Source organism: Mesitornis unicolor, unplaced genomic scaffold, assembly GCF_000695765.1.
Source record: "Mesitornis unicolor isolate BGI_N332 unplaced genomic scaffold, ASM69576v1 scaffold24800, whole genome shotgun sequence".
Taxonomy (NCBI): domain Eukaryota; kingdom Metazoa; phylum Chordata; class Aves; order Mesitornithiformes; family Mesitornithidae; genus Mesitornis; species Mesitornis unicolor.
This window is the reverse complement of record NW_010156597.1, coordinates 73,302-91,983: the sequence shown is the minus strand read 5'-3', so window position 1 is coordinate 91,983 and position 18,682 is coordinate 73,302. Positions and strand designations below refer to the sequence as shown.

Genomic DNA, 18,682 nt, shown 5'->3' with positions numbered 1-18,682 from the left:
CCATACTGTGGTACATGCAGGCCCTGCAGGTTACATGTGCATCAGCTTCATCACCTTTATCTAAATACTTAAGTGCTTGCTAAGGCTAAACACTTTGACGCATGTCTGTTGTGTGCATAAGAAAAGAAAGAACAGTAAGACAAAGTCAACAGAGAAAATCTAGCAACTGAAAGTACAACTGAGAGCCTCCTGGGTGTGTGACAGAGATGATCACCTGTGTTTCTGAAAACGACAGAAAAAAACCCAACAAAGCAAAGTAAACCATTTTTTTTTTCCCCATGGTTTAAGGCTGAGGAGACAAAAAATGCACTTATGGCAGTAATGCTAAAACAGGAAGATTACCTCACGGTGATTTAGAAGTCTCTCCAAATCTGCTGCCATTTGATTCTTGACACGCAGCAAAGCTGTCTTTTCTTTATTTAAAAGACTGGTAGAAAGAGGATAGGAAATGCAGTAATAGCAACAGATAATCTCTTTTAATCTTGTATTCTGGCTGAAACATGCATTTTCGAAAGCTAAATACTGGCAACAATGAAAATCTGCTCAAGTAATTGTATCAAATGATCCTTCTCTATGTTCAAGCACTGGAATTTTTATAAATGGGCCTGAATGCACTGATACATACAAAATCTTATTTTAGTCAAACAGACATACTATTAAAAATCTTCATAAAATATGGTGGGGATTTTTGTATTCTCTGAAGGGTAATTTAAATTATCAGAATCTTCTGTTATTATCTCTTGGTTTCTTCTAGGCAAAATGAGCTCATTTTATAAGCCAAGTAAGGTTCCTTATATCTACACTTCTATATCAAAAAGTGGATTTTTTTGTTGCATGCATCACTAGTAGCAGCAGACACTGTTCTCTCAGTATCACCTCTGATACTACTGATTTGGAATTCAACAAATTCTATTGTATTTGGAAAATAACAAATACAATGAAGAAAAACATCCAGCTCTCCCTTTTAGCTGTGTGGTTTCTGCAGGTATTGTAAATGCGCTGTGGCAATTTTTTATACTTCAGGAGAACGCATGGGATCAAGTTTGTCTTGTGAACCAAGTATGAAAACTGATTTAGCGTGAAGGCATGCTTTTATAGCACAATGCCAAGTTTAAAATTAATTGTTCTTTGTTTTCTTAGTTATAGAACATGAACATTTGAAATGTTTTGCATACACATTCTGATTCTAGGCAGCAATTCTAATATAATTTAATATAATGTATTTTCATATTTAGCCCCAACACCAGTTTCCAACAAAAAACATCAGACTAACACATACACAATGCCAGTATATAATCTAGTTTGTTAAAATAGGCACAGAGATTTTTCTTGGAAGACCAATTTTATATATGCCATTATCATGACTGAACTAAATAGATTGTACAATATAAGCTTTAACATAAATCAACAATGATGCAAAATGCAATTCTGCATATGGAGTGCAAATATGTAGCACTGAACACAGGTCAGGAGTTCAAAAGCAAATGTATTAAAATTCTATAAATGGAATGGAGTAATTTCATGTGTTGCAAACACAAATTGTTTAATATTCCCAGTATTTAATCCACAAATGATCAACAAAAGAAATCAACCTTTTCTTTAATTGGCTGTGTATCATCCGCTTGTTTCAAATAAGCAACATCATCCTTTGCCCCAGAGATTTTCTGGCAGTTCCTTGCAAGCTCTGTACTGTAAATTATGACTGTCAATTCCTTCTAGGCATTCATTAATTCTCAGAAAAATTGTAGGCTTTAGCCAAATTGCTTAGTTGTCTAAGTCACTTAAAAGGAAAGTAGCAAAATTTATTAAAAACTACAAAGGTATTTTAATATTTTCAAGCTATTCTTTTCTGTGACATTTTTAATTATGATGAAATTGCTGTACTATTTTTTTCCTGGGCCCATGTGTCGTAACTTACTGATATGTCAGCCTTTCTTGGATTTCTGTACTTCCTAACAGCATAAACCAATCCTTTTAGAGAATGACTCACAAATGTATTAGAGAAGCAATAATAAAAGTTCCTTTATGCCTTAAATAGCATACTGAATAAACATAAACATCGTGCTCATGACCAAACCAGAAGTTCATGTAGAAGGTTCAGTTTCATCTACAGAACAGAACCTATTCTAGTTACACTAGTTATACCTTCTGAAACAATCTGACATGACTGATCCATGTGGAGAAGTTCTAATTTTGTTTGCTGTCAAATATAGCAATTAGACTGCGATGTCATTCAGTAGCACTTGATGTGTTTTCTGTCATACATCTGAATATTCAATTACCAAAGGACACACAGACTTCAGATTTACTAGTTTTGCAATAGTTATGCTTTTTCATTACTGCAGATAGAAGAAAATAATTCATATACTTGTGAAAGAACATGGCAAAAGAGGCATATATACATTTAAGAGAGTGAGAAAGCAGGATTATCAGACACAATGTTAATAAATCCACACCTGCAATGACCAAGTAAAGCAGAAATTCCTTCAAAAGTTCCATTTTTGGAGAAGACTGACCATTTCAGCTCCTGTTATGGAAATGTTCTGAACGGGCATCTTGGCTATCATCAGTCAAGGAGGTTGTAGCTTTAAACTACCCAACACTTCCATCAAACAGTAGTTTAAACTAATCCAGGTTTAATTGGTAGTGTAATAAATCAGAGAGCAGCTTTACAGTTCGCTTCAGCTGACCTAAGGGAAAACTGTTGCTGAAAGATCATCCTTCCCTAACCACATACTGGTAACCCCTTCTTTGCGCTGTTACTAGAAAATTCGTGACCACATGCGTATGTCACTTCACTGATCTGGATGGAAGCTGGAGTCTTTTTAAAGGTTATTTTTCACGTGGATCACCAAAACAACTTGATTTACCACATACAGTGGAAACTTGCAGCTGAAGGTAAGGATGAGTGCTCCATTTGGTGACGGAGAGCCTTAACTCTCTTACTATGATTCTGAAACCACAACCTATGAGACTGGACAAACCAGCTTCTCACACCTAAGCTCAAGGGTTACGACTGTCATCTGAAGAGACAGGATATTCTTGACCACCTTTAACTAACCATATTTATAAACTTTCATGGTAAAGATGTGTATTAAAGTACTACAGTACTAAATATTAAAAGAAAACTTCCAGTGAACGTGGACACTTGGGAGAAACGGACTGTGCTGAAATGATCTAATATCCCTGGAGTTATTTAACAGCACAAATGAAAACACACACTACAGGGCAAGTGTACACCATGCTGTCCTGGTCACTGACTGGTCCATTCTGAGTGGGGAGAAGGTGCCTTTTGTGGTACATCACATAACCGGGGTCCCAAAAGTCTGGGTTGGAGAGTTAATTAAGAAGCAGTGGAGCTCCTGCTTTTTCTGTGTCCCTAGGTTTCCAGAAGAAACCAAAACGTCTGGGAGGAGATTCAGTTTCATTCCATCATGCTTTCAAAACCCAGCCAGGTATGAATCCAGGTACCAGGAATGCAGGGCTTACCATGGAACACACTTGTCATAGACATACACAGTGCTCATAGCAACTGCTTGCTTGTTTTGTTTCGCTTTGCTCAGGATCTAAAGCCAAGGTTGCTTGGATGTCATAAGTAAGATATTTTTAGGTGACTTGATTTTTCTGGAGAATAGAGACTAACATTTCCCAGCCTCAGACTTTTAAAGCCTTTTGAATTTGGGCAATTAAGTAATCTTTTAAATCTCTGGTCTAAATATACTAGCTACTATCCTATTCAGAAGCTTCTATTATTAGATGTTCTGGATAATATACTAATGCTAGACACACTAAATAAATATGGTCTTATATATTACTGGTTTTTATTATTACTTCTTTTCAGTTTGAAAAAAGTAGGTTTATTTTTCAGTGAACTCTGTGTACCCCAAATGCTGTACAAAATAAAGATTGTGCCATTCTGTTAAGTTCATATGACGAAGTTGAAAACTGAAGTCCAATCTTAAGTTAATTTTTTGCATTTTGTGTTCATGTACAAATATTACCATCAAAAAATCAAACACAGAAATAGTTTATGCGATGGTTTTGTACATAAAACTGAATATATACTATAGGCATACAGCACAGCTACCCCTTCTCTGGAAATCATAGATGAATAGTGCAGAGCAGACAGCTGATTTTTAAAATCTAAGTCAATTTTTCTTTTTAAGTCACATAGTTAGAGAGGGAGGTATAAAAAATTCTGCAAAAAAGGGTTCATTACAAGAGAAAGTACATGAAAAATTTGTGATCTAGCATTGTGCGGCTAAATAACCACAGATCAGATTTTTAAAGGCACTGAGGAGAGCATTCCTTAATGGTTTTAATTGGAGTGCTTCAGGTGGCTTAAAAGCTCAACCATGTAGTGTCTAAATTGAAATTACTTTTTCAAATTATATATTAATAAACAGAAAACCAAAACCAAACACCTTTTAAAAAGTTGTAATACAGGTCAGAAAATATTCAATTAGAGGGAAAAAAAAAATTTCCACAAATTTTGTTTGGAGCATTTCTCAGGTAAACTGCAGTAGTGTTGGAACAGACAATGCATATTTCATAGAATGGTAATACTCTCATAAAAAGCTCATTGCCCATTCTGTGATGGGAATATCTCAGCCAACACTGTATGCTGAGCTTTATAATGTTTGGATGGCAATTAGAGAACCCAAAATGTTTAGATAAGGAACATTTCAGTACATATCTTCTTAGTGAGCAAAATCCTTGTACTGCTTCTAGATCTGCCACACAGTTAGGCTTTTGAGGAGTGCTTCTGCGTAAGTGAACCACTTTTAAAACCAGGCATTGGTACTAAGAAATCTGAGTAACTGCATTTAAAATAAACACCCTCTCTTTATGAATGAAGTCCTGTTTAATGTCCCCAGTTATTTATAAACCTAGATGTTTTTAGCAGAAAATTATGTACTAAAACTATCTACACACATAAGAATGAAATTCAGAGATTTGTTTTCCCACAGCATGACATAGTTGCAAGGCATTTCTTTTCAAAAGGAGTGCTAAATGTGATGTTTTCATTTCTGGTTAAAGAACTGTATGCTAGAGAGATTTCTTTATAGTAGGAAGGAGTCATCCTTGTACATACCACAGCTTATTAACCATCGCTATTTACTTTTACTAACGAGAGTGCTATGTGGACTAACATAAATGACAGGTTACTTAACAGAATATTTTGAGATATGCGAACCACCTATAAATTCACCCTGCAGATGCCCTGTCACTCAAGACCTGAGGTTTTGTATCCAAAGCATATCTGCAGGTGCATGGCTCAGTGCACAAGGACACCAAGTGATCTGCTCCCACAGCCACCTCGGTTCTCTCCAAGGCCAAGTGCCAGCACAGCTCACGGCCTGCCTGGGAGAATATGAAGTGGACAGAGTGGTAGTGAACATACGTGTGGACAACATCTGACAGAGCTTTGATTGCCCCTAAACAACCTCTCCTTTTATCTTTGAGTAGTAATACACATATCATGCTTAAGGATGAAGGCATGTAAGCTGCTCTGGTCAAAGTGAACTTTGAAGATGACATTGAAAGGAAACTTAGATGATCTGCGGGACCTCTCAAGAGTATTATATCAAAATGATCTGCCTGAATCTGTCCCACTCCTCCTGTGGAAATAACTGCTGTCAGAAATGACACTTTGGAGAATCCTGAATGCATCTGTTGCCTGTCAAGGGACCACACTGTAAGTCACTTTAGGCTATTTTGTGAAAAATCAGTAAAAATATGGTGCAAGAACACCCACAGTCCAAACTAAGGAGATTGCTGTCACTGATAGCCTTCCTCTTGTGCTGATTTCATCAAGGCTGTCTATTTCATCACATAATCAAAACCACATCCAGTAGCGCACAACAGCTTTCTTAGATAAGGAAATACAAAGCACTGCAGGTTGCTGCAGAACATTTATAAGATTGCAAGAAAGTATTGACTAATCATCCTGGGAAATCTGCTGGAACCTAACCACCCCAGGAGTACCTTCTGAAAAGGTCATTGGCTGTTATCACTGTGCACAGAAGCCAAATATGGATTAAGTCTAAAGAAGTAAATTCACTTGCAAATTAGTACTTGCTGCACCCTCCCCACTCAAGTTAAGTGAGAGGTGATAGAGAACTCTAGCACTGTTAACACAGATGTGACTGCTCTACCCAGAGAATCCATGGTTTACATAACGCAGATCCGTCTTGATGAGCAGAGGAGATAAAAACGCAGCACAAAAGGAACGCTCCTCCACCTCAGATTCTGCACACTAGGCACGAAGGAAGGAAGAGTATGATCAAGCATAGGGTAGCTGTGAGGATAAAGCTAAGGACCCTGATGATTGTCAGGGTGCAGGCATATCAACATTATGTTAATCTGTCTACAATCTGGTACTCAAATATGAGATTTAAAAAAAATATTCAAAATATCACTAGTATTCTTTAAGGTCTGTCTGAAAACAGGAATTGAACATTATTTTTCTGTTAGCTACTATTTGTGAAATGGCTTTCTAGAATAAAAACTAAATGCATGTATTGTATATAAAATATTTAAAAATAATAATGTACTTGGTGTAATTTTAGCTTAAATTAAACCTCAACTTAAAAAGGCTAATGCAGAACTGCAGTATTACCTATTAATTATAGGTAATGGTTGAAAAAAACATTTCACTCTGAATTGGCTTTATAAATATTAACTTTTCCCTTAGCTGTGCGACACAGAGAAACCAGGCTTCATAAACCATGTTCAGTGTTTTTACGATTACTTTTCTAATAACACCAACAGTATCTGCAGAATTTAGGGCCCTCCTTGAGGAGCACTAATTCTCTGAACTAATCCTCTCAAAAATATTCCACACACAAACCAAGAAAACGCTGTTTAATAAACTAAGAAAGACGGATAGAAATAGTGGTCTAAATCTTTTGATCCAGCAGAGCTTCACTCGGCATATATTTGGTAGGGATTATGGTTAATTTACTTAAGTCCCATTCTGATTCAGTTCTGGAATAGCTGGGAGCTAGACTGGTCCTCAAAGTAATCTGAAATCACCTACAGGATATTCTAATTTAAAACTGTCAGCAGCAGATTCCAGAAGGCTCTGCGAATGACAAAGGGTGCTAGAATGTAATGCTTCTCTGGTCAGAAATTCCTGTCTCTAACCTTCCTCTCACTTACAGGAAAGCAAAGGACCCACTTTATCAAGTTTATACCAGATTACGATTTCTCCTGTGCTCCAGGAAATATGAGCTAACAATTTAGGACATTTGTTTTGAATGTGGAGTTATGAATAGCGAAATTAGGGACTACTGATATGTACCCAAAGCCTTAAAACATTAGGCTGCTTCCAAGAATTTCATTGGCCTAAGAAATTATGGCAAAGTGGAGGCAAACTTATGATAAGGGAATATTAGTTATTTTTAGTTTACACAGAATATTGGAAACTACAGGAAAAAACTCCTTACAAAAACTTTTGATGTGCAAAGTGCGTGTTACTTTTTTGCTACAAAACCATTAAGGATAAAAATACTTTTTTGTCAGACCACAATTTCGTTTACAGAAACATGGAGCAGTGGTGAGCACAGCCCAGCTCACCACAGTAGCAAACTGCTGGTATGTTTACCATGAATGCTCGCACTGTTGTGCCCATCCATTTTCTTCCTTAACCTCAGGCACTTTAAGATGCCAAAAATTCCCTTTACAGTTAATGGAGAGTAACAGGCATCGCTAGCAAATGACTCACTCCATCCAAAATCTGAATTGCTTTTCGGAGATGCCACTTCCTCCGTGAACTACTAAGGAAAGCTGACATGACTAAGTTCCTAATTTAGGTGCCTTAACTTGTTGGCTAAATTTAGGAAGAATATCTAGGCATACAGATTATTTATAATGAGCCATAAAAACTCTAGAGAATCAATGTCAGGAACGCATTAAAGTTCTTATATATTTTAATGGCATTAAACATACACTTTCAGAAACTACCTCACCTATTTACTCTCTTTTTTTCCTAGCATTTGAGAGACTTTTGGACAACTATGTGAATAATGAAAGAAGTTTTCTTGTTACTGTAATAAAAAAATGTAATTTGCTACTGATCAATTCTTCAGTGATTTTATTCACAACTGGAAAGTAACATCTTGGATATAATAGAGAACTTTTTGATTTTTCATCTCCTGCAAAAATATAATTTAGCTTTGAAGTTTTTCTTATAATATGTCAAATCTAGGAATGTATTAAAAACACTTGATACTGGAATTAAAAAAAGATATGTTCTTCCTCTTCAAAGTTAAGCCCAGAGAAAGATGTCTTGTTAGGAAGTATGAATGAATATTTCAGTTTATGTATAGATGCATTGATTTATGTATAGATTTACTAGGATCCAATAAGCATTTTTTGGCATTCTTCAAGGCATAACAAATACTATTCCAAACCACTGAAACGCTCTGAATAGATATGTATGTAAGACAATATGCAGAATAAAGTATATAGTTATGGTGAGTCCTATTTTTTTCTATTTTCATTGATTCATCAGATTTGTGGGAAAAAACTCTGTATTGTTTCATGTAATTGCTTCATAACACAATCACATTTATGCTTCATAATTGTTACCGTATGTGTTTCCTAAACCAAGATACCACACAAACACTTAATAGTTAAAATGCTAATTGTTCTGTAGTGCAGTGGCACACAGCTATCCACTTCCTTAAAAATCAAGGGGCAGATTATTTTCTAACACCTTACTTGGTAACCAGATGTTAAACATCGTTAATAAAGCTGTATGATGCTGGAAAATTGCTCAGTAGTCAGAATTCTGACAGCTGCATATAACAGCAAATCAGAGAGTCTCCACTAGAGGAAGTCTGCTCAAGTTACAGCCAAAATACCCTTCGCTGGTGGACCAGTCTATTATTTTTCTCCGACTTCATTTCTGTATTTTTACTTTTGTATATCCAGTGTGTCATTCTTTCCTTTTATGTTTCTCAACTCTCCTTTGCTTCATGAGAGCTCTTCTCAGCAGCAAACTCACTTTTAACCTGTCATTGCTGCTTTTCCAAACCTAAAGCCTCGTTTTCTAACAATATGAGAGAAGTCACAGAGTGGACACAGAGCTCCAGGATAAAGACTGGAATTAGTCAGTGATGGAATGACGACATCTACCTTATGCCCAATAATGTAATTGTTTTCTAATGCTAAACACACAAGTTATTTTACTTAAGGTTTAAAATAAGTGACTTTCATTACCTGGTATCTTTTTCAAGTTGTGTAATACGTTCTTTCTGTAGGCTTATTTGAGAATCTCTCTGTTGCACAGTTTCAATGAGGTATTTGTATGGCTGTTGTACTTGACTCAGCAAAGTCTTTGCTCTGTCCAGCTGCCAAAAAAAAAAGTATTACTATTATGTTTTTAATTTATAAAGCAAAATTACTTGATTATTACTGAATTATTATTGATTATTACCAATTGCATAATGCCATAAAACCAAAAACTGGTATTTCACAAAAAACCCTAAAACAAACTACCCTCAAATTACTATCTAGTACACTGTCCTCTCACTTTTCTAATTGTACCATATTTTCTCTGCAATCATGTTACCTATCTCTACACTTTCGTAATCTGCATTTTCAAGAGTTGTAATCTAACAGTTTCCATTGATGAAAACAATTGGTACAGGCAAGGCCTCTGTTTGTTCACTTTATTGATGACAAGTGACTTTTTAAAAACAGTATACTATTACAAAGGAATTTTCAGCTCAGAAAAGGAATTTAAATGAAAACACAGTAATAATGGAAGAAAAGTCCACTTTCTTCTAATCAATGAGTGTGTTTGAACAGTGAAATCCAACAGGATGCTTACAAGAGTACAGTAAAATCACACTCATACTCATAAGTAGAAAATAAAACTTTCTAGCCATATTCCTGAACAAATTAGGATCACTAGGTCTAAAAAAACTTGCATGATATGGCTTGCATTTTGAGCAATATCACAAGATCATTCACTAAAATATGTGCAGAATTAAGATGACACATCAAGATTTAGCAGTTTCAGCAGCTGGAGAACAAGTAAGTCTAGAAGATCAACTAGATTCTTTAGAAAAATAAAATCTTTTATACTTTAAATACAAACAGGTCTAATAGAATGAATTCAGTGGAAAATGGCTATGCTTTCCAATTAGCTCATAGCATTTCTGAATAGATTAAGCAATCTGTGTTTGCCAAATCAGACTCAGGAGTCAATTGTCCTATTTTGTGTTGTTCCAAACCAGCAGGGCAACCCCCCCCCCCCCCTTTCCTATAGACCTAGCCTATTGAAGTAATATTTCAGGACTTTCCTAAAATCAATTTTTTCTCCTATTCACAATTTTCAAAACATGAGACTGTATCTCCTTCTTTCTCTGATTTAATTGTACTTTTGTTGTGGTTTTACTTCTGCCCTGCATACTCTGTCAAATGTGCAAAGAACTTACAATGTAATGGTTCACATTTATTAAAAAACAGAATATAGACAGAACTTTGCTCACCTTACTGGCCTTACTAAAAAGGGAGTTAACTCCATCTCATGTTTTAAAAAGTGAAATGACAGACTTTCCACTTTTTCAAATCCATGCAAATCCTTATTTTAATACATTAGTTTCTTAAAAAAATAACAATTCTAATCCACAGTGAATTTCCAAGTTTATTGTAGAAAAGTAAAACAACAATGCTATCATTTTCTTGAAGAAACTAGTTATCTTCAACGAATTGATAAGCAATTAAAAAAAGCTATTCTTTTTCTAAGAGTACAAGCTCTCAAACAGTATCTCAGGAAGACACTGAAGAGTCTTTACACGACAAAAAGGTAATTCCAAGACATGGAGGGCTAATTGCTGGGATGGTCTAAAAATTGCAGTATAAAACATTGAGGCTGTCATCAAACTCAATCAATTAAACATCAAATGCATTTAATGGATCAATTTTACTAATATACACACATGTATATATACTAAGCATTATCCTTGAGCAAAAGCATTAATTTTTGTAAACAACTTTGATTTCTTTCTGCCTTAGAAATACTTGAGTATTTCTGTGTCACTGACAGATTGAATACCTTGCAATTGGACATTTATTCCTTATCCCTAAATGGACATCAAGCTGAAGGATTTATTGTTCAGCTGGATCTATACTCTCTCTTTCAGAATGAGATGCAAACCTACTTTTAGTAAAAATGTTAAAATCAAGACAAACAGAAAGAACAAATAAATTGTCATGATAAAGGCTTGAAAAAGTCATTTAGCAGCAAGCCAAACATATTAGATTAGTAAATTTCTTTATTTAGGGTAACACTTTTACTGTACACTGACTCAGTATTTGCTTTTTAAGTCACCCAAAGACCATATTAGCTTTCTAGGCACAAGAGAATGACCATCAGTTCTGGCACTGTTGTTCAAAACCTCTGCAAAGCAAATTTATTCCAAAATTTAGATTGGACACTAAATGTAGTGATCTATGATTACTACTTGCAGAACCTGATATACAGCCTTCCACTTACTAAACGTGTAAGTCTCAATACCTACTTTAACATTGCTGGTCAGTGATATGCAAAGCAAAGGAAAGAGAACTTTAAGGGAAAATTATTTTCTAATGCTGTATCACAGACCTGGAAATAGATAGGATCCTGCAGTTAAATAAAGCCTGACAAGCTATAACGGGACTAAGCTAAAGACTGACAAGTTTTCTTTGAGCTTCTTTCAGCTTTTCGGTAGGGTTACAGCTTTCAAGCAGGCACATTACACCAGACTTCCATCAAATGAATGAAATTATGGAGAAGTCAGTATTTGCTTCTTGGTAATGCTGGACCTTCCCAGAAGATCAATATGGTTCATTTTTATAGAGCTCAAGAGCAATCGGTTGAGGATAGTCCAAAATAAGGATCTTAGAAACAGCTTCTGTTGTAGTTATTGCAGTCTTTTTCTTTTGCTCCCTTCTTTAAAGAGCTTTAAAAAAAATTGTCACAAATACAGCAGTGAAATACCAGTATTTAATCCAAGTTCAAAAGAAAAGTTGGTCCAATCACTTTGGCATCAACTTTAAATAGATATTCTAAATTTCACCTAGATGACTGAACAAAATGTCAATCAAAACAATAATAATGGGCCACCTGAGCATGCTGTAGTGTGCAGGGTCTGTTTTCTTTTTAAAAAAATTAAAAGATTACCAAAAACTTCACTGTTAGTGTATCTTCCATTTAAATAACTTGTATAATCATATACATACACACATGAAATACATAAAATTAATGTAATTTTAAAATATCTAGAAAATGCAGGCATTTGCACTGCGAAGTACTCGGGTGTAGTTATCCTAATTTATAATTACCATGGCTTTAAAAATCAAACTGTGAACCACATTCCTGAAACAGTCAGCCTAGAAATTCCATGCGGTGGCAATATGTAGTAGCAAATCTAGAAGTTACTTGGTTTCTAAGTGAAACTCAGAAAACAATCTTGAAAATATTTCAAAAAACTAGTTCACCCTAATTCTGGGAGTTTTCAAGCTGAGTTTTGTTTAGTGTTTGTTCTCCATGTTAATGTCACACGTGAATTCAGGTATTAGATGCAGAATTTTAACAGATCAATAAATTAAACTCATTGTAACAAAGTGAAAAAAAATATTTTCGCTTTTTTAAAAAGCAGCTTAAGTTAAGCATTCCCTAGATTTGTACATTCAAAAGACTCGAGAACTGAACAATGCAGAAAAGGATTTACAGAAATATCTTCAAAAGCGATTTAAGAGAAGAGCTGTGTAAAAAGTAATGAGGTATTCATTGAACAATTATCTATCAAACAGAACAAACTAGTTTGGCTGGTTGGTCTTCTGTTCAGAAATCAGAACGTTGTCTGTCTGGCTTACATTCTTGTTTAGCCTGTAAAGTAATCCCTCTTTTGATCTTCATTTCAAAATACAATATAAACTTCTTTGAAAACATTTAACATAGAGTTTTGGTTAATTATGAGGCCATTTTTTAACATCAAATAGATAATAAACACTGTTTAGAAAATATTTCATTTTATGAACAGCTGTTCTGCAATGTTTATAGTCTGTATAGATCTGATTTTTTTGTAGCAGTAATTTACCTCTTGTGAAATCTGCGTTACTTGTTCCTTCTGATGTTCCAGATCTTTTACAAGCAACGAGTTTTGCTTTTCTAGCTGCAGCAACCTCCTTGCCAAGTGAACACTGTGCCAATAAAAAGCAAGCTCAAGTTGAACTTTTTCCAAAATATGCAAAAGAAATTCTCACATTTATACTTCAGAACTTGATTGCCTTAATTTTTCACCGATGCTTAAATACTAATGTATATAAACTATATAGTAAAACATGCAGAATGGTCAAACTTAGAAAAAGAATGAATATATGACAAACACTAACAGCACTGAAATAGCATTCCCCCAGTTAGGCCATTGCAATATTTTTTACAAAGTAATTATATAATTTGTACAATACTGTGCAATTGCAGTAATCATGTCAAAATGTTTCAAGTAATTATGAGTATTTACTTTTTAGCAACTGTGGGGAAGCACTATAATTGACTTCTCAAATTTTTTTTAAATACATGTTAATATACATTTTATAGTGGCACACTGAAAAATGTAGTATTTTATCATTTTCAAAACAGAGGCAAAATTGTTTTGTTTGACATTTAATATGCTAAATAATTTAAAAAAAAAACCCAAAACTTTTATGTAGATCTACAAATTAACTCAAAAGTGAAGAAAAAGTTACTTAACCTCCTTAGTAAAAAAAATTAGATCCTCAATTTCTTGCATGTTTCATGTCCAAAGTCAAAGGAGTTTATCACCAGTGCAACAGCACAGTTCCATAGGTAGCAAAGGGAAGATTCAGTATGCAATTGCACAGCCTACACTTCCACACATCTAACCTAGGCTTTGAAGCTGTTCTTATCATTTCATTCTATTCAATACAGCCTGTAAAGCCTGACTATATGCCACAAAAATTGACTCCTGGACGGTGAACTGAAATACACTCTTAACTCCATTGACTATTGATTAGAACTAAATTGGTTGTAATGGAAAGTCAGATGCCAAGTGCCTGTGTTAAATCTGTGATTAGATGTATAAATTATGTATTCTATAATTAATCATGCCATCTCTGTAGGATTCAGCAACTTGGTGACTTATTCTCAAAACTGTATCTAGAGAATTTATCATGGCACCCCCTGCCCCATGTTTAGGTATTCCAGTAGGCAACTGATTTCACAATATGACATAGGAAATTCAAAGCTCTAAAAATTAGGGAGATATACAGGGCTAATACCTCTCTTTAGTGAGCCTTAACCACTGGACTAATGTCTCTCCACAACAATCTACCTTTTCAGTCTGATGTGTGCCATTTTTCAGAAACTCGTATATTGAAGAAAGGGAGAAGTCACTCCAGTTCAGATCTTAAACTCTCAATGCTTACCATCCATAAACTGAAAATGTAAGACCACTAGTCTCCAAATAGCAGATAACAAAGTGTTATTCAGTTCTTGACCATGATATTCAATCTGTAAGAGTGTAAGTGGTCTAAAGCAGACCGACTGGGAGATTATATTTACTCTTAAGCTAAGGCTTAAGAGTGTCTAAAGCTGTATGAGTGTATAAACTTTCTCTGATAATTTCACCAGTCATAACCTCCACCTTCTCCTCAGTAAAAGGGAATACACTTAATTTTGCAGAAGTCTTAATATTCTTCACTGTGTTATAAACCTACCATTTCATACAGGCAATCTTTTACTCTTGCCTTATATGAGAGGAATTACCTGAAATTCTCAATAGCATTCTCTAAGAGGTTGGTTCTCTACCTCTACCTGGTTTCATCTACCAGGAGCATTAGACTGTGTAAACAGTAAGTGAGAAAAAAGAATTAATTCTCCAAACTAGTTATTTGGATCTTTATTTAGGAGATATGAGATGTGTGTTAAGATCTCATCTAGTATAAAAGAGAAATGAACCACTTCTCTGGTATCTCTAGTTGGGGATCTTGTACATTAGAGTGCAAGGGGAAACATGGATACATTCCCATGGCAACTTTGGGAATGTAGCCCATCATAATTTTCCCACCTTCAACTATTCAGTGGACTTGACCCGAATTTCCAAGTATTTAAGGATAAACACAAGTACGTCTTTCAAGTATGCTTGTCAGTATGCTTTGTGACTTAGTTTAAATTTAAAGAAAAAGGACAAAGGGGCTGATCTGCAAAGACAACTTATTCTGGAAAACTTTGATTCCAACTATACTAGAAAATTATGCAGTGCTCAAGAATGTCAAAATTTGTTGTTAGCAAGCCACTAGAGCGTTCCTGGCAGTATTCTGGCATTTACTCTTTAACACCCTCCCCAACACTTCCAAGGCATAGTAGTTCACACGCAGCTAACCTACACCGAGAGTTTAGTGAAAGTGGGCTACTACTCACCATTCGGTCTCAATGCTTCAGAATTTTCCCAGGCATGTTGAATTTACTAATATGGGTGCATGGTGCCTAAGTCCAAAGTTATGAAATAGCTGTTTCTGGCAAGAAGGCAAAGAGGTATAGACCCCACAATGCACTATGCTTGAATAGGTGGTTTTGTACAGTTTCAGAGACTGAAGTGCATGATGTGACCTTATAAGAGCTCTTCATTTAGGATCTCATATGTCTGGAATTAAAGAGCAGGTAGTGGACTCCAAAAAGAAGATGATTCCCACTTGTAAGGAAAAGGAAAGCAGGAAAGTTACCTGTGTTTCTTTAATGGCTCTAAATATAGAAATTGGTGTCACAGAGGCTTTGCTTTAAAGCTTAGGGAGACAAAGGCATTGCACACATTTTCTGCACGCCAGTTTTCCTTGAGTCAGAACAGCAGCAGGTAAACCATACACAGACTTTTATGGCTTTTTAAATCTTCTTCATTATGAAAGATAAAGAAAGCCTATGAAGTTTCCAACACCATTATGAAGGATTAAATCAGCTTTATCTGCCAATGCCTTTTAGAACAAAAGAGGGGTATTTGATGCATTCTGACAGAGCCACTTCTAAGCCCATGTGAAACCCTGGTTTACTGATCATCAGATTCACCACTCAAAGGTGATTTAGTGGAGTTCTTTTATATGTAAATCATCTAAACTGTATCTAATAAGGTGGGGAAAAAGAAGGACCTAAGCTGAAACTCAGAGAAGTTCCAGAACTATTGAGAGAGAAGGAAGGAATTGAAGTTTTAAGAAATGATGCTACAGAACTCTCAACAGTCTCCTAAAACAGACATACAACAGGGAGGGTCATGGAGTTTTTTTGCCCCACCCCGCCTTTTTTTTTTTCTTGATTTTTTTATGGAACATAAAAAGAAATCTTCAAGGAAACAATCTGAGGAGCAAGTTAAGCCATACCAAAGTTAGGTACTACAGAAAATCTTTAAGATTTTTGTCAGCAATATGTAACACAGTGCACAACAGGTCTAATCTGACAATCATATAAATAATATTTATGTGAAAAACAACTATAAAGAACAAACAGTATGTGGCCCATAAATCTTTGTTGCAAACATGAACAGACCATCATTTGCTTCATCATTTTCTCATCAGTAACTTTTGATGCTAAATATTATTTTTCATGGAGAAAGTTTGAGTTAAGAGAATGAAAACAACTAAACAAACTAATACTTGTAGTAAAAACCAGCTATACACAATGCATAATATAAATTTATTATTTAAAAATACTATAATCAAGAGGTATGTTATTCAGCCAAAACATTGTTTTTATCTGTTGATCAAGTGGTATCAGAGCAAATCAAAGAAATATGATTGTAATCAGATCCTGTATTTCTAAAGATGAAACAGAGATGCTCTGAAAACTTGGCCTTCCTAATTTCCTGACAGATGCCTTTTTTGTTACAAATCCATACAATAATTTTTAGGGTATTAAAAACTTATTTCCTATTATATAAATGCAAACAATGTAACTAGTCTGTTTTTACAGTTGTTTAGTTTTTAACGTATAAAATTATTCTTCCTGAAAGACAAGGAAAAAATATCTTAAAATTACCTAGAGAAATATGTATATGCTCATTTCTATGCATCATCCACATTAACAGGTTCATTCAAGCCTTCATTCTGTTCACTAAGTCTTTGTATACTTAAGTAATTAAAAATAAAAATCTATGTTAATCAAACTGGCTGGATTCTAAGACAAAACATAATACACAGATCTTCATTTACTTTATCTTGAACAAGTAAATTCAGGAGGCATTTTTTTACCTTTGCTTTAGTCGTCGTTTGGCTGTTGTAGGAACATTAGCACCATACCCATATGAGAAGAGGACCCTTTCAGCTTCAACTTCATCTTCCACTGCAAAAAAGTGCAGAAAGGTGCTGCTGAAGAACATATCTACAGCGCAAGAATGTACAAATTTCTACGCAATTCCACTTATTACTATGCAGAAACATTTTTCTAGAAGCTAGATTTCCAGTTACTAATAGCGTAAGTTTAATTCAGAAGTACAGAGTTAGGTTGCTTAGGTTTTTTAGCTAAAGAATTCATTTTCTGCGCATACATGAGGATTGATAGGAAGATAAAATTAAGGAGTGCTTAAGTGACTGGACATAAACAAGTCCATGGGACCAGAAGTGACAAATCTGAGGTTTCTGAGGGAGTTGATGTCACTGTGAGGCTGCTCAATATAACTTTTGAAAGATTGTGGCGATCAGAAATTTCTGATAACCTGAGGAAAACAAATGCCATACCCATCTTCAGAGAAGGGCAAGAAGGAGATTCTTATGGTTATGCAAAGTAAAAATATTCAAAATAATATCTCAAGATATTTTTCTAAGGATTTAAAACACATTGGAATTGTTTTGAAAAGAAATCCCGATAGCAGCAAGATTAAAACATGTACAGATTTTAATATTTCAGCTCATCTAATTCAAGTGTCCTCTCTCCTGTTAGGTAAATTGGGCCAAAAAAAAAAAAAAAAAAAAGGAGTGTGTGTGGAAGGCAGAAAGGGGCAGAGAGAGAGGGACAGAGAGGAGAGGTAAAAGGGGACAAAGAGAAATGGGGAGAGGCAGGGGTGTGAGAAAGGGAGCACAAGTGACCACCACCCCAGGCCCTACACAACAGCTTTGATGAATCAAGTATTTGGGAGCAGGAGAAGCAAATTAAGGAAATAATGTGAGAGTCCTATCTGACTCATCTTTCCCATTGCTCAAGTGCCTCTAAATCAGAAATATCTTTTCCTCTCAACAACTTGCAAAATGCTATAGCTTCTTTCCTCACTTGTCTAGTAGTCTTTTAATGTTATTTTAAACAAGAATTCTTAAAACACGTTTAGAAAGAGAAAGTCCTCCAGTAGAGCACTTGTGATAAGTCACATATCTAGCTGCATGAAAACCAATACAGAAATTCCAGTGAGTATGACCAAAAAGTTCACTGATGTGGCAGTACAAAGGCACCAGCACTGCAGAGTTTCAAGGCTGTCTCGCTATGATGGGGAATTCTCCAGTGTCTTAAATACCTCTGATTCAGAAAAACCTAAAAAAGAATTTAACCCGCCTTTGTCATAATCCTTCTTTTTTGTAACAAATTCAGTGTTGCCTCAGAAAAATGTCAGTAAGATCCTGCCCTATAAATTCCTATCTGTCAGTGGTGTCCATGTAAATGTCAGATTGTGAAGACAAACATAAAAAAATC

At 35.2% G+C, this 18,682-nt stretch overlaps 1 protein-coding gene across 1 annotated transcript in view; it reads right to left on the bottom strand.

Moving 5' to 3' along the window:
* Window positions 1-324: 324 nt before the first annotated feature.
* Window positions 325-18,682, bottom strand: part of PIBF1 (progesterone immunomodulatory binding factor 1) — a 90,634-nt gene continuing 72,276 nt past the window's right edge. The window contains exons 12-15 of the mRNA XM_010193901.1: window positions 17,254-17,344; window positions 13,098-13,200; window positions 9,229-9,359; window positions 325-427 (exon numbers count right to left, since the gene is read on the bottom strand). Of these exons, the coding sequence (XP_010192203.1) occupies window positions 325-427; window positions 9,229-9,359; window positions 13,098-13,200; window positions 17,254-17,344 (428 nt within the window). The remainder of the gene's footprint in view (window positions 428-9,228; window positions 9,360-13,097; window positions 13,201-17,253; window positions 17,345-18,682) is intronic.